Raw genomic sequence first — 16,251 nt, 5'->3', positions numbered from 1 at the left:
ATTATACAACCTTACTTTGCCTCTTGTGGTGGTGACACAGAGTAACCAAAGACAGGAAGAGTAACAGAATGAAACCAAAAAGACAAGAAAAGTAACAAAATGAAAACAAATCAAGAGGGAGGGTGTAGTGTGAGACAGATTGACAGAAAGGGTGTGGTGGCATACAGATCGACAGGGAGGGTGTGGTGGTGAGACAGAGTAACCAAAGACAGGAAGAGTAAGGGAAAGAAAGTAAAAATAGACATGAAAATTGATAGAATGAAAAAAAAAAGATTGACAGGGAGGATGAAAGAATGAAAGCAGAAATAGACAAAAAAAAAAAAAAAGTGACAGAATACAGATTGACAGGTACAGTCATGACAGAATGGAAGCAAAACTACACAGGAAAAAGAATTAGAATGAAAGATTGATAGGAAAGGGAAAAGAATGAGAGTAGAAATAGATAAAGGGTAAATAATTAACCCCTTCAGTACTGGGACACATTTTTACCTTGAGATTTGGGTATAATTAGACGATTTTATTGACACTAGGAAGAGTCTATGGAGGTCAGAAGATTAATGGCCACAGTCTTCACCATTCTAATCCCCCCACATGAGTTTCTGAAGCCGTGTAAAATCGCCCAATAGTAACCACAATGAATATGGAAATGCGAGTTTTGTGGACCATTTGACCATTTTATTAACACTAGGAAGGGTCTATGGAGGTCGGAAGATTAATGGCCACAGTCTTCACTATTCTAATCCTCCACATGAGTTTCTGAAGCTGTGTAAAATCACCAAACAGTAACCAGAATGAATATGAAAATGCGTCATGTTACTGAAGGGGTCAAGAGCTAGACAAGACAAGGACAGACAAGTAATCATCGACAGCACAACATGAGATTCAGACTAGAACATTCAATCTCACAGTGCAAAGTCAGAGTGAATAAAATCAAGTAAACACAAAATGCAAATCAAAATAAAGCAACAATCAAAGAAAATAATTATTCTTATGATATAAAGAAAAAATATAACCACTTTTTATTGAGTTTTCTTTTTTTTGGCTTGATTTACGACATTTTAGCATCAAAACCAACAAAACAGCGAATGCAATCAAATAAACACAAAAAATGCAATGAAAATAAAATAATCAGAGAAAAATTAATATTCGATGACAAAGAAAAAAATATAACCATAATATTGTGTATTTATGACATTTTTAGCATCAAAACTAACAAAATCAACAAAAAGTGACAAAACAACACAAGACAATACAAGAGGGTGTGCTGGTGCTAGTGCTGCTCCTGCCAGTGTTGCAGAGACACAGATCAATCCAGGTACATTATTAAGTCTTGCTGAGGTGCAGTGTTGCCACATCCACAAGACAGTGTTGCTAACTAGAGAAGACAAACACTTCCCCCTTGGCCATTGCTAACATTTGGTCTACGGTCTAAGGAGTGTGTGTTGGTGGAGCTGATGACACGGAAGAATGACACCTACAGTCCTTCACGACCAAAGGAACACCAGAGAAAAATAAGTTTAAATTAGTCTCATTTTTACTACATAGTCACCGAACTGACTCAACACGACTCCACTGGCTGACACTGTAGCTTGATCCTCGACTTGTGTATGCACAGACGCACACACACACACACATGCACACAGACACGCGCTCATACACACTCATGCATGTACACACTCACGCATACGCACACACACATACACATTAGTCACCAGTGTGCACCAGCATGTGTGTGTTGAGGCTGCTCTTCCTGGTGAACGAGGTGCCACATGTCCCACACTCAAACTTCTTCTCTCCGTTGTGCATGAGCATGTGTGTGTTGAGGCTGCTGCGACGGGTGAACCTCTTGCCACACTTGTCGCACTCAAACTTCTTCTCACCACGGTGGGCCAGGCGGTGAATGTTGAGGGAACTCTTGCGGGTGAACAGGCTGCCGCACTCCTCACACTCAAACTTCTTCTCCCCGGTGTGTGTGAAGCGGTGCGTGGTGAGGCTGCTCTTGCGCGTGAATCGGCTGCCGCACTCATCGCACTCAAATCGTTTCTCACCGCTGTGCACGAGGCGATGGGTCTTGAGGGAACTCTTGCGGGGGAACAGTTTGGCACAGACCTCACAGGCAAAGCGTTTCTCAGCCACGGAGGGTATGGAGGCCGTGAGACAGGTGAAGTTCTTGTCCTGCAGGATGGGCATGCCAGTGACAGCTGTGACACCCTGGTCTGTGTGCACCAGCATGTGTGTGCTGAGCTGCGCCTGCTGCGAGAGGAGGCTGCAACACTCCTCGCAGGCAAACTTCTCCTCCCCGCCGTGCACGATCATGTGTGTGATGTTGTTCTTGTAGGCAAACTGCTTGCCACACTCCTCGCAGCGGAACATGGCCTCCACGTGTGGCGTCAACATAAGGCCGCAGGTAGATGTACTTGGAAGGGCACAGGGAAACGTTGCACGAGTCTACCTGGTGTGGCATAGCACTACCATACCCCACCCCCTGCTCACCTCCTCCTCCCTGCACAGCACTTCACCTCCCCTCCTCACCACCTTCTCCTCCTCCTCCTCACCTCACTGTGACACCGCAGCTTGTCCAGGTGGTGTGTGCAGGGACGCAGCGCCACACTCAGCAGGCGCGACACACAGACACACACACACCGTCACTGCTCCCCTGCTGAACCATCGCCAGCCCTGCACTCCTGCCCACCGCTGCACCACTGCCTCTGTTCCTGAGTCAGTGAGAGCCAACACTTGCGTAACACTGACTCATAATACACCACCAGGCACAGATGAACGCTTGAACGCCTGAATGCAGCTGTCAGGTTCACTCTACGCTGGTCTGTGTCTTGGGCCAAAGCTGCAGAGAAAAAATGTATTAAGTCATCAAAATACACCTAAATTTGATTACAATAGTTTTTTCTGGTGATAATTTCTGTATTGTTGAATTCTTGAGTTGTAGGGAAAAAATTAAGTGTTTCTGGTGATATAGTGTTGCTTAGGTAATAATAATGTTTTTCTATGATAAGTTTTAGTGTTGCTGAGATCTTGAGTTGTAAGGCAAAATGTACCTAAGTGTTTCTGGTGATGAGTATAGCATTGTCTTGGTGATAATAATGATTTTTCTGGTGATAAGTTAGTGTTGATGATATTTTAAGTTGTCAGGCAAAAAATTAAGTGTTTTTAGTAATATGTACAGTGTTGTTATAGAGAAAAAAAACTACAATTGTTATGATCGAGTATTTCTTTGCGTAAATCAAACATCACCATAAATAAAACTAAATCTGTAAGGAAGACACATTTCCGGCCATAAATTTAGTCTCGTCACAAAAAATAAAAAACAGAATTCCGTATTTCCAACAATAAATTTAGCACAATCAAATTATTGCAGTTTGAACCAATACACCACACATTACTACACATATTCTCAGTCTAAAATCACACTTCTACAACCATTCCTAAACCCATTTTGCCCTATCGGAAATTAATAGCAAGGTTAGGTTAGGTTTCCCAGGAGGTCCCCAAGGCTGTCAGATAAGGAAAGAGATATACCTATAAGATAAGCTATATTGGTTCAAACTGCAAATTTACCCAATCAAATCACCTCTGGGGTTCTAGAGGCTGTGACACACTGCCTCCATGGTCCTACAGAAGAAGAAATAAAGAATAAGAAGAGAAATGTAAGAAAAAATAAAGCGAATAGGAAATACAGAGAGGAAAAAATAAAGGCAGGAATTAGAGAGGAATAAATAAGAAGAGGAAATAGAGGGAAATAAAAGGTAATAAAGAAACAAAAGAGAGAAACGGAAAGAGAAAAATACAGCGAATAGGAAATAAATAAAGACGGGAATTAAAGAGGAATAAACAAACAGGAAAAACACAGATAAATAAAAAACAAAACACAAAAACAAACACAATCTCAACAATAAATACGGGGTAACAAGACCACCACCACCACCACCAGAGCCTATCCCTACCTCCCCCTCCCCCTGTGAGCCTCGCCTGGGGGAGCCACGAAGCCCACCAGGTAATTGGACTCCCCTCCTCACCTGTAGCACCTCATGGGCGGCGTGGGCGTGGTAGGGGGGTGAAAAAATGGTAATATTCCAGCAGATGACAGCCTGACAACTCCACCGCCACTACTAGAATGTTTTGGTCCAGGCGCAGTGTTACCAACCCTTCCAATGTCGCCCGCTCTTATTTTTCCCTATTTCCGGCTATTTAATGGGTCTAAAGGGTAATGGGGGTTGTTTAGTGGTTTAAGTGATGTTTCCTTGGTGTGGTTTGTGGTGTGGTGGTGTTTAATGGGGATTTGATAATAGGTAACAGGGGTGCCATGACAAGCCTGTGTTTCTAATCTTGCCGACTTCCTCTTACAGGGATAAAAAGATAATGTAAATCCTCACACTACACACACTAAATGGTGAATAAAGTGTTGTATATCTACACCTTATCCTTCCTGAGACGTTTATTCTTGTTCCAGGTGGGATGACTGTGAAAGAAAGATTATTCATGTAAAAATGACCAAAACTCTCTCCCATTAAAGATATCGCCCAATTTTTAGTACCTGAGGACATAATGGTGACAATATTACAACTACAGGGCACCAAGACTTCACCATTACTGTAGAGTGACATGAAGCAGTCTTACTAGAGCTACTAACACCAATATAATGCCTGTATTCTGGCACGCTTTGCTCTCTCCTCATCACTGCTTTCCAAGGGCTCCAGTTGAAGATACTCGTGTTGTTAAGAGTATTTTTATAGCTCTAGCGATAGATTGGCAAGATTTCTAGTTTATTAAAATGGAGAAACTGTCTTGAAAATCCGGTTAGTTGTCTCTGTGGCCTTGGAAAATTGACGTAGTGAGAAGGGAAAGCGTTTCTGAATACGGATTTAAGTTCCAGCCCTGCACTGTGTAAACCACCACCACCACCAGCAGCTTTCACACAGGGGTAAGGCATCGTGTACACCAAGAGAGTCACGTCAAGTCATTTGGTGTGATTTAAGACGCGTCATGAATTATCTTGGCGTCGCTCGATCGGTGTGCACGCGGTCTATAAATGTCAGGCTGTAGGCGCGTTCTTGTCGCCCAAAAGCAGGATGGCGATCACGTTTATTGTAAATTTGCAGTTTGAACCAATATGCCCTATCTTATATTTCTTTTCCCTGTCTAATAACCTTGGGAACCTCCTGGGAAAGCGGGATTAGAGTGGGGAAACCAAACGTAACCTGAATTCTGGCCTTAAGTTATTATTAATTTCCGATAGGGTGAAATAGGGTTAGAAATGCTGGTAATGTGATCTAGACCGTGACAATGTGCAGTTACTTGTGGTGTATTGGTTCAAACTGCAACAATACCACGTTTATGTAGGCAAAGCAGGTGTTGGGGCTGCTGGCTGGGCACTAATGGGTAATGGGTTTCTAATAGCTTCACCTCACCACACACTTCCTGTACTTCTGAAGCAATGGATTATGAGACATGGAACATAATTATCCAAGCCACACCAGCACTTCTCCGGTGTTGACGTGAGGCAGGTGTTGGCAGGACAGCAGCATATCACCAGTGACACCCCTGCACCACCACTGCTGTAAGCCACACACACACACACACTTATATCAATGAATCTCGGTTTAGTTCTGCTGTAAAGGAACATGTAGGTACCTTTAGAGTTTGGCTGCCTCTCCTCTCCTATGCCCACACTCCCTCCTTGAAGGTCATCAGTCTGGGGGAAGCCAACCAGATGAAGGCCAGACTATGGACACCCTGACCCCACTGCCTGACTGTCTCTCTGGTGTGGTACATGGCACTCTCTGGCAGGTGTGGAGTGCCAACACAGTGGTGCCACTCGCTGGGTGCAGGTCACTGAGAGACTAAGGTCAGTGCATCATGAAGAACAAAGATCATTGTACCTGGTTGTGGTGGTGGTGCACGCCAGACAGTGTGTGTTGGAGCCACCACCACGCCTGATGAATGTGTGGGTGCACTCACCACTCCTCTCAGTTCCTCTTCCATGTCGGACACACTAGTCAAAAGACAACACAGAGAAAAATGCCCCATTAACACCACCAGTCACAAAGTCAAAGCCAACAGGCCAGGTAGTGTGGTGTGGTGGTGGTGATGGCATGTGGCACATCATCATCATCATCACCATCACCACCACTACCACCAGCACCAGCACCAGCACAGCCACACAGCGCTGCAGGACGCGAGGGAAAGCACTCTTCAGTATTCTGTTTAATATCACAAAGTGCAATTTAAAAACAAATTAACATAATATAACTTTCAACATCCAAATTTGGTGAAGCTATTGGTCGGCCGTTACCAGGAGACGTGATGGAATCAATAAATACAGACCAGACACGCGACAGTCTTGCCACCACCGCCGCCGCCGCCTGGCCATCTAAATGCAAACAATAATTTACAAGCAACAACTACTTGGTCTCTACTTTACAAACTTATTATCTTGCAAAAATATTTCATGTATCACAAAACATGTGATTTTTTCAGTTAAAAACTAAGTAAATCAAGAACTACTCTCTCTCTCATCTTGCCCCTCACCAACCATCTTTCAACCTCCCTCAGTATGTACATTGAACGTAAAATATTGCTCCAAATCAAGCCAAGCATTCAGTTGACAGACAAACACACGCTCAGCACAACCACCATCTCAAATCTTGGCCGGAGGAGACAGGCCAGACCACCCATTCCACCTCACTCCCCATGCCCTGCCCGGCCGTGCACTGCCTCACTCATTACTCCAATAGAACACTCAACCTTCACACAAGCAAGTTGACACATTTCCCACAAGCAAACACAGTGTAGCAATCAACTCTGCATTGTAAGACTCTTGTTCTCTTACTAGTAGAGTTCTCAAGGCTACAGGAATGAGTGATGTTCTTAAGGGTGTTTTTATAATCCTCATCATGTTCTTATGAGTGGATTTTTTTTCATCCTATCTCTACTGAACTATTACTAGAATCAAGAAAACACACTTAGAAATCTCACTAACCTTCACTAGAAGCTAAAATCATGAAAATATCCTTGAAAACCACAGTAACTTCCTATACAACCAGTTAATAATACAAAATCATTAACTTTTTCACCTGAATCAATAAAATGTCCTTGAAAACCCCAACAAACCCCACTATGGTCTATTCATCATCTAAACCACTTCTTAACCCCTTCAGTCCCATGATGTATTTTCATATTCATTCTGCTTACTATCTGGAGATTTTATACAGCTTCAGACACTTATATGGGGGATTAGAATAGTGAAGATTGTGGCCATTAATCTTCTGACCTCCATAGACCCTTCCTAATGTTAGCAAAATCATCTAATCATACACAAATCTCAAGTTCAAAATGTGTTGCAGTATTGAAGGGGTTAAACTATTACTAGGAACATGAGGACACCCTTGGAAACCTCAGCAACATTCACCAGAGCCTCTTGAATGCACAGAAAGGTTGTCAAAATATTACTGGCATCATAAAGTCACAATTGAAAGCCCCACATAATTAATAGAGCTTGTAAAATACTGCTTATATCATGGAAACACAATTAAATACCCCTATAACTTTCACTAGTGTATGCTAAATGTGTAATTCTTGTTAAACCATTACTTAATCATCAAAACACCCTCAAAGGATAGCTATTTCCAGTAGAACATGTTAAAAGTATTAATTCTTGTTAAACTACCACTTAGGTCATGAAAAATATACTTAAATACATCTATAACTTCCACTACAGATTGTTAAGTGAGCCAGTTCTTGTTAAAATGTTACTTAAATCATCAAAACACCCTCAAAAGATGCAATTATTTCCAGTAGAGCATGTTAAAAGTGTCAATTCTTGTTAAATCCACTTGAATCATGAAAAATATACTAAAATACCCCTATAACTTCTACCAGAGCTTGCTAAATGTGTCAATTCTTGTTAAATATCACTTGAGTCATGGAAATATACTTAAATACACCTGTAACTTTCACTGGAGCTTGCTAAAGGTGTCAATTCTCCTTAAACTATCACTAAAGTATATGCAAAACACCCTTAAAAACCCCAGTCACTTCCACAGCAGCTTCTTCAATACAGTACTGGAAGATGACAAAAGGCTTCAGAATATGCACACTTTTGGAATACATGAAGACACAACAAATTTTCTTCTCCTTCCCTGAAACCAACACAGTGTTCTCAAAGGCAATAACTGGGGCCTGGCAACACCCATCACCTACAAACATGCAACACCCAAACACTGACGGCCAGCAAGTGTTGAAAATAAATGAAATTGAAAAACAAAAGGGAAAACTATGCATTGGAATGTGGAAAACAGATCACTATTACTTTATGATGGTGAAATTCAAAGTTAAAATTGTGTGGTGTTAAAATTCCCACTCTCAAAAAATAAAAATATCAGAAAAAAACAATGATAATGATGATAATGGTGGAAAAAAGATCGAAAGTTAGCAAGCAGTCTAAGTTTCGATCTTTGGAAATACAACATACACTTAAAATTAGCATATAAACCTCCGCTTGTCAATCAGATACACACAACAATAAAATACAAACCCTCACAAAGAAAAACGGAAAAAAAAAAAATAATAAATAAATAAATAAATAAAAAAATAATAAATAATAATAATAATGAAAAAAATATTATACTCAGCCCACCTCCTTCAAACTCTATGGAAATTAAATACAGCAAAATCTTAATGCAACAAATACATGAGCCAGCACTGTATGATTCATTGGGGAAGCATCTCGTTACAGCAGAATTGATAACTTGTATGATTCATGTATGACTAAAATAAATACAAAATACATGAGCCAGTGGTGTATGAGGCAATAGAGAAGCATTTTATTAGGGAAGGACAATGCATAACTGTATGATTCAATGTATGTCTGTGGCTTTCCTGAATTTTCAAACCCCACTCATGGCTAAAGTTCTAAAAATACAAGTCGGTGAACAATATATTTTGAAGTAAACTCACAGCTCAAGTTTGACGATATCTAAATTATTGTTTTTTTTCATTTAATTTGTATAGCAGTGAATTTTTTTAAAGGTAAACTCATACACGTAAGTTTAAAATCTTCCACTTCTCTGCACTTTCTTAATTTGGAAGAAAAGGTAAAATTTCTCAAACTGATCTCACCTGTCAATCCTTTTCAACAAAACAGCTCCTCAGATAAGCTTAAAATGGAGAGAAGCTTTAAGTTACAGTGCAAATTTTAATCCCTGTGTCAATCTTCTCAACACACTAAACTGCTCCTCAAATAAACTTCAAATGGAGAGAAGCATTAAGTTACAGTAGCAATCTTAACCCCTGTCACTCTTCACTAATTTCCTAGCTGTGTTTTAACTGTTGCAGAAATAAACTGTGTTGAAATTGATGTGTTTGGCAGTGATGGTACAAGAACTGCCATGTTTGTGTGGTGTGTAGCTTTAGTCATTATCTCCAGTCCTCTGCCCTCCTCATTACTAGTCTTTCTACAGTCCTCACTAACTTCATCGACCTTCTGTCTCATGTGCTGACTGTCACTCTTTCCTGTCTCTTATTTACTCACTCTAACTTCTCCATGCTCGTCATGTGCTCAATGTCACTCTTTCCCTGTCAATTTTCCTTGTCTCATGTGGTCACTCTTCCTAATTTTCCCTCTTGTGTTCAATCTGTTACTGATTTTCACTGTCTTGTACTAAGTCATTTTCCTGCTAACTTTCTGTCTCATGTGCTTACTCTCTCACTCTTTCCTGCTAACTCTGTCAATCTCCTTTGCTTCTCAAATGTTCACTCTGTTACTTTCCCTGTCTCTCATGTTCTCACTCTGTCACTCTCCTCTTGCTAACCTTCTGTCTCATGTGCTCCCTGTCACTCTTTCCTGTTAATTTTCTGTCCCATGTGCTTACTCTGTCACTCTTCCTACCCTTCCCTGCCCCTCATGTGCTCACTCTGTCACTTCCCTGCCTCACATGTTCACCGTCACTCTTCTCTTCACCTTAACAATGCATCACACACCCCCATGCCATGTCTTCCCTCCTGGTAGTGTTGACTTCAAGCAGTATGATAACCTGGTAACTCACAAAGAGGATCAGGCAGTCTTAAATAGGTGACTCTCACAAGAGGACCAGGTTGTGTCTTGGTGAGCTGAGCAAGAACTGGTTCCCTACACTGGTCACAAGCCAGACCGAGCCACTCCTGGTGACTGGCAGAGGAAGAAGAGCCGCCCTCGTCATGCAGAACAAACAAGAGTAATGGGTTAGTTGGAGGTGTGGCTAAGTGTGCTACAGTATTAGGTATAAATAAGTGGCTAGCAAACCCTTACCAGAAATAATATTAAACATTTCACAAGATACAAGATGCGGAGAGGAGTACAGCGCCACCCCTCATTATTGTCCTCGGTGATAGAAAACTGTATAGAAAGTCCAAGGGAAGAGGAATAACAGAGCACATACAAGAAAATTTCAAACTATCAGCTTAATTATTAATATATTTAGCCACAGGATGTGAAGCGGTAAGGGACTCCTTGTGGTGGTGAGGGGAGCGGAGGGAGGTGCGGCGCGGCGAGAGATGCTGTGGCAGTGCTGCACCACAGCCACACAGCAGGCAGGCCCAGCGTGCCCCCTCCACCCCACCCCACACTGCCAGACACCTGCACCCACTCACTCACTCACACACACACTGACATACAAACACACACACACACACACTCACACACACACACACACACACACACACACAAACACACACACCTGTGCAATGGCCTGTCCTGCTAAACTTTGTACAAGACAGCAGCAGCAAGCACTGCTGTCTACGCCGATGACCACCACCGCCGCCGCTGCCAGGCCACCCTCACAGGCCACCCAGCACTGCACTGTCCCCCCCGGCACCAAGACAGCACAGCCGACCCCGGCACAGGGCCGCCCGGGCCAGCGTTAACCAGCTGGCTGCTGCCGCCGCTGCCGCCACTCAGTCAATCTTGACGGCGCCGTAAATGTTCCTGATGAAGACGTAGGCAGCGTAGAAGCCGATGGTGCCGGTGAGCAGCCAGAAGGTGACCACCATGATGGTGGTGTAGCCGAAGTAGAGCAGCAGTGGCACAAACTCCGTCATCTCCAGCTTGGTGGAGAGGTAGAAGAGGGAGTAGGCAGCCACATACACCGCCGAGCCACCCGAGTGATGAGGCTACGCCACCACCAGTGGTAGTCCTCGCCGCACAGCTGGAAGTACACCATCACCACGCTGATCTGGCCGCACGACACCACCAGGATCACAAACACCAGGAACAGGAAACCAAACAGGTAGTAGAACTGGTTCTCCCAGATGGCAGACAGGATGAAGAACAGCTCGATGAACATGGCACCGAAGGGCAGCACGCCAGCCATCAGCAGGCACAGCGCCGGGTGCATGTACCACACCTGCTCCGGCACCTGGCGGGGGATCTGGTTGGTGCGCACCGGGTGCTCGTATGGCTGCTTGCGGAACCCAAAGTAGTAGCCAATGAAGGTGAGTGGCACGCACACACACACCCACAGCGCGATGAGTGCCACCATGGTGCTGAAGGGCACGGCGCCGCTGGACTGCTTGCCCCAGATGAAGAAGTTCAGGAAGAAGCCGGTGGAGAACACAAAGGCGGGGAACAGTGTGGAGGTCCAGAAGGCTGCGGAGCGCCACTGCTGGCCACGCAGGGTTCGGTAGAGGCGGCCTGCCATGTAGCCGGCGATGAGGCCCATGAACACGTAGAGCAGGATGCCAGCCGTCATGAGGGCGCCACGTGAGGCCGGCGACAGCATGCCAAACATGGCCAGCACGATGGTGATCAGCGCCATGCAGAAGATCTGCACGCCGGACCCCACCAGTGCAGTGAACAGCTTGGGGTAGCGTGGCGGCCGGAACACATCACCGTGCACCAACTTCCACCCGGACTCCTCCAGCGTCTCCTCAAGGCTCTCGTCAGCATTGTACCTGCCGCACAACACCACATTAGTGTGTGTGTATTTACCTAGTTGTAGTTTTACAGGGCCTGGGCTTTATGCTCGTGTGGCCCCGTCTCCATATCTACACTTATCCAATCTTACTTTAAAAGTGTGCACACTCGTTGCAGACACTACTTCTTCATCTAAACTGTTCCCGTCTCAATACATCTCTGCGGGAAACTATATTTTTTAATATCTCTCAGACATCTTCCCTTTCTCAGCTTTTTACTATGCGATCTTGTGCTTCGGATGTCATATTTCAAAGCATCCAGATACAAACAATAAACTCATGATTTGCTAAAGATAAACAGGAAATAACACATTGGTAACACAGAATTCCTTCAACACACACACACACAAATGTAGATATGGAGACAGGGCCACACCAGTGTAATGCCCAGGCCCTGTAAAACCACAACTAGGTAAATACAGCTAGGTAAATACACACACACACACACACACACACACACACACACACACACACACACACACGTAGTGTAATGGTTAGTATGCTCGACTCACAATCAAGAGGGCCGGGTTCGAGTCCCGGAAACCAGCTAGGCAAATGGGCAAGCTTCTTAATATGTGGCCCCTGTTCACCTAGCAGTAAATAGGTAGGGGATGTAACTGGAGGGGTTGTGGCCTCGCTTTCCCGGTGTGTGGAGTGTGTTGTGGTCTCAGTCCTAACCGAAGATCGGTCTATGAGCTCTGAGCTCACTCTGTAATGGGGAAGACTGGCTGGGTGACCAGCAAACGACCGTGGTGAATTACACACACACACACACACACACACACACACACACACACACACACACACACACACACACATTAGAAGCACAAGATCGCATAGTAAGAAACTGAGGAAGGGAAGATGTCTGAGAGATGTTAAAAAAATATAGTTTCCTGTAAAGATGTGTTGAGACTTGGAACAGTTTGAGTGAGGAAGTGGTGTCAACAATGAGTGTGCATAGTTTTAAAGACAAATTGGATAAGTGTAGATATGGAGATGGGACCACACGAGCATAAAGCCCAGGCCCTGTAAAACTACAACTAGGTAAATACACACACACACACACACCCTGATTCACTGACACATTCTCTCTCTCTCTCTCTTTCGTGACCAAGAGGACATGGTTTAAAGTTGAAGAGGGTTTATGTAGAAGAGATGTCAAGAGTCTAGTTTCCATCATAGAGTTGTGAACAATTGGAATGAACTTGATGAGGAGGTTGTAACAGCTGGGACTGTGCATACTTTTAACCCCTTCAGTACTGGGACACATTTTTACCTTGAGATTTGTGTAGTATTAGACCATTTTATTGTCACTAGAAAGGGTCTATGGAGATCACAAGTTTAGTGGTGACAGTCCTTACTATTTTAATCCCCACCATGAGTTTCTGAAGCCGAATAAAATCACCAAATAGAAAGCAGAATGAATATGGAAATGAGTGATTGATACTTAAGAGGTTATGGAGAAATTTGATAAAAGATAGAGACAGGACACCATGAGTTTGCTCCCCTCCGGTAAACCACAACGTAAAACACACACACACACACACCTTGCAATATCCCTACGCAGCGTTCGGATCATAATCATAGTGAGGATGCCAGACAGGAAGAACACCACCACTAGAGAGTTGATGATGGAGAACCAGTGAATCTGCACATCGGTCATCTGCAGGTAAATGTCCCAGCGAGAGGCCCACCGCACCTCAGAGGGCCGCCACTGCACCGAGTATGTGAAGAGAAGGTCAGTGCCTGTCTCCTTCACCTCCTGCGGGTTGTGCTTCTCCGGGAATGAGCAGTTGTTGATGGAACCCTGCGGAGAGAGAGAGAGAGAGAGAGAGAGAGAGAGAGAGAGAGAGAGAGAGAGAGAGAGAGAGAGAGAGAGAGAGAGAGAGAGATTAATTTATTTGGTAGTTTTTTTTCTTATCTTCTTCAATGGAACCCTAAAAAGAGATTAATTAATTTACTAGCAATTTTCTTTCTTTCCTTCTTTTTTTCTTTAATGGAAGACTATGGAGAAAAGATTTTGTTTTACTTTTTCTTTTTTTTTCAGTGTTTATTGTTCTCTCTCTCTCTCTCTCTCCACGTATTTATTTTCTATTTATTAAGGACATTTTTTTGGTGTTTGTCTCTATCAGTGTTTCTCTTTTAAGTTTCCCACAGTGTTGCAGTGACGAGAATTCCTTTATTTCTTCATTGTGTTTCTTTTTCATGTGTCTGTCTGTGTGTAGCGCTGTCTTGAGTCTAGTGTTGCAGAGCCTTCCAGGACATACAAAAATAAAACTTCATAGTGCATTTGTCGCAGTTTTTTGGCTAACTCACAAAAATAAAACTTCATAGTGCATTTGTCGCAGTTTTTTGGCTAACTCTCTTAATCTTTTGGGGAACTGGCAATCAAGTGGGTCTTTTCTTTTTTTTTTTTTGTTGCCCTTGGCCAGTTTCCCCTATTCCATAAAAGAAAAGAAAAAAAAAGAAAAAAAAATAACAGTAATATCACACAACGACCTTATCTTGACCTGTACAATCTATAACTAGGTCAGGCTGGGTTAGGTTAACTTACCTTAAGGTCAGCCAGGTCAACACTAGCTGTCTCCACCTCAAACCTGACCACTCTGAAGTTGAGGTCATCGTCGGTGTGGTAGGAGAGGATGAGCCTGAGGTGGTTGTTGATGTAGGCGCGGTTGTTCTGAATGTAGCCAAGCTTGTAGCCGCGCTGGTACACGCTGTCCCCGCCATCGGCAGCGGGGTACCTGTGGCAGAGTGTTAGCAGGGTGTGTCAGGAGGAAGGGGTGTACTTAGGGGTGTAGAAGGAGGTTTGTACAATACCCAAGGGGACTGATGAAGGTGGAGGCCCCCTGGGTGGTGTGTGGAGGCATGCCACAGTGTGGGGATTGGTGAGACTCTATCCTTCATGCACAAACAAAAAGTAAACAAATAAACAGATAAAATGAGTAAATCAAGTAAGTAAACAAAGATAATCAACACAAAAATAAAACTGACTTATGAATAAATAAAGAATCAATTTATTGTCCTGTGAATCAAAGAATAGACAAAGGAGTACAAGATGAGTGAGTGAGTCAGGGGTGGTGAGGTGACGGCGGCCACACCGGCACACACCTGGTGGCGCAGGGCAGGTTGTCCACCAGCAGGTGCACGAAGTACTCGTGGCGGATGCGGTCCACCACCTGGCGGGCAGCATCAGCGTTCCATGTGATGGGCTGGGGCAGGTCGTGGCACAGCAGGCGGCAGGGGGCGTCCTGGGCCATGCGCACCTCGTAGGGCGTGTTGACGATGCGGTCACCACGCAGCACCTCCCCGAGGTTCTCAGACTTGTAGATGGTGCCACTGCGAGGCCGACACAGCTGGCGGCACAGAGGCACCATTAGGGTGGAGGGGTGGCTGGGGTGTGGCCAGGTGGCCTGGTGGTCACTGTACCTGCACCTGCTGTCTCAGTGTTACATGTGTCAGGTGTGTTGTACTCTGCTGAGTCTTCAACAACACCTCACATCTTGCCACAACTAAGTTTCCATTGTAGAAAATGACAAAGCTAAGTAAAACAATCACTACCACAGATCCCTTCCCTGCCCCCTGCTCCCCCCCACACCCCTGCCACCCTGTAAGCACCCTGGGGTTGTCCAGTCTCCACCATTCACACACCCCACACACACACCCACCACACTCCCTCCACCCTCCCCACCCACAGAGAACACCCGCACCCTGCCACACCACCACTTCACACCCGTACTGACATCCCCTGAACACCCTGGGGGCCTTTCACTCTCCCCATGAGCCCCTGCTGGACCCATGGGGAGCACCACCTGCCTCTCTCACCCCAGGCCCTCCCCAGCCCCCAGTGGAGACCCCCGCCCCGGCCCGCTGTACCTGGAGGGAGTAATACTCGTAGGGGAGCTGCGTCTGGGAGCTGGTCATCTTCACAGCCTTCACCTCCACCGGGGAGAGCCTCTGGAACTCCACAGGGGCGACACCGGGCACGTAGAACCCCCTGGGCATGGGGAAGAGGGCCCACAGCACCACCACAGCGTACCACATCTCGCCGCACCACCACCACACCACCACAATGAGTCTTCCGCACCACCACCACAATCCTTTCCTCTCTCCCTGGCTCCTTTTCCTCTCCTTCCTCTCCCTGTCTTCCCCTGTCTGCCCCTGCCTGGCTATCCCACCTGTGCCTCTGCCTCCCTGCTGCCAACACTGCACTTCTCAACCCTGCCACACATACACACATACACACGCCTACATACATACACACATACACACACAGCAGGAAAAACAGCT

The 16,251-nt window shown here is 44.9% G+C and overlaps 2 protein-coding genes across 3 annotated transcripts; both read right to left on the bottom strand.

The window, feature by feature from the left end:
- Positions 1 to 1,167: 1,167 nt before the first annotated feature.
- Positions 1,168 to 4,320, bottom strand: LOC123510810 (gastrula zinc finger protein XlCGF49.1-like). Of its 2 annotated transcripts, none has more exons than XM_045266202.1 (2): positions 4,032 to 4,320; positions 1,168 to 2,842 (listed from the first exon to the last, which is right to left on the bottom strand). In XM_045266202.1, exon 2 carries the CDS (start codon positions 2,395 to 2,397, stop codon positions 1,705 to 1,707), a length of 693 nt encoding a protein of 230 aa, XP_045122137.1. In that variant the 5' UTR covers positions 2,398 to 2,842; positions 4,032 to 4,320; the 3' UTR covers positions 1,168 to 1,704. The 2 variants fall into 2 exon arrangements, with proteins under 2 accessions (XP_045122137.1, XP_045122147.1); XM_045266212.1 differs by having other exon boundaries at positions 4,041 to 4,320.
- A 1,886-nt stretch (positions 4,321 to 6,206) lies between these two features.
- On the bottom strand, positions 6,207 to 16,220 carry LOC123510802 (transmembrane 9 superfamily member 4-like). Its single transcript, XM_045266189.1, is given in 6 exon segments — positions 6,207 to 11,153; positions 11,156 to 11,940; positions 13,509 to 13,768; positions 14,516 to 14,705; positions 15,073 to 15,317; positions 15,838 to 16,220. Coding segments are annotated over 6 exon segments (1,857 nt in total). The 5' UTR covers positions 16,006 to 16,220; the 3' UTR covers positions 6,207 to 10,944.
- Between the last annotated feature and the right edge of the window lie 31 nt (positions 16,221 to 16,251).

This window comes from Portunus trituberculatus, chromosome 4, assembly GCF_017591435.1.
Source record: "Portunus trituberculatus isolate SZX2019 chromosome 4, ASM1759143v1, whole genome shotgun sequence".
Taxonomy (NCBI): Eukaryota; Metazoa; Arthropoda; class Malacostraca; order Decapoda; family Portunidae; genus Portunus; species Portunus trituberculatus.
This window is presented reverse-complemented; position numbering and strand designations above follow the sequence as displayed.

Excerpts from the sequence above, each read along its gene's own strand:
- LOC123510810 (XM_045266202.1), bottom strand. The coding sequence starts at position 2,397 with ATGTTGACGCCACACGTGGAGGCCATGTTCCGCTGCGAGGAGTGTGGC.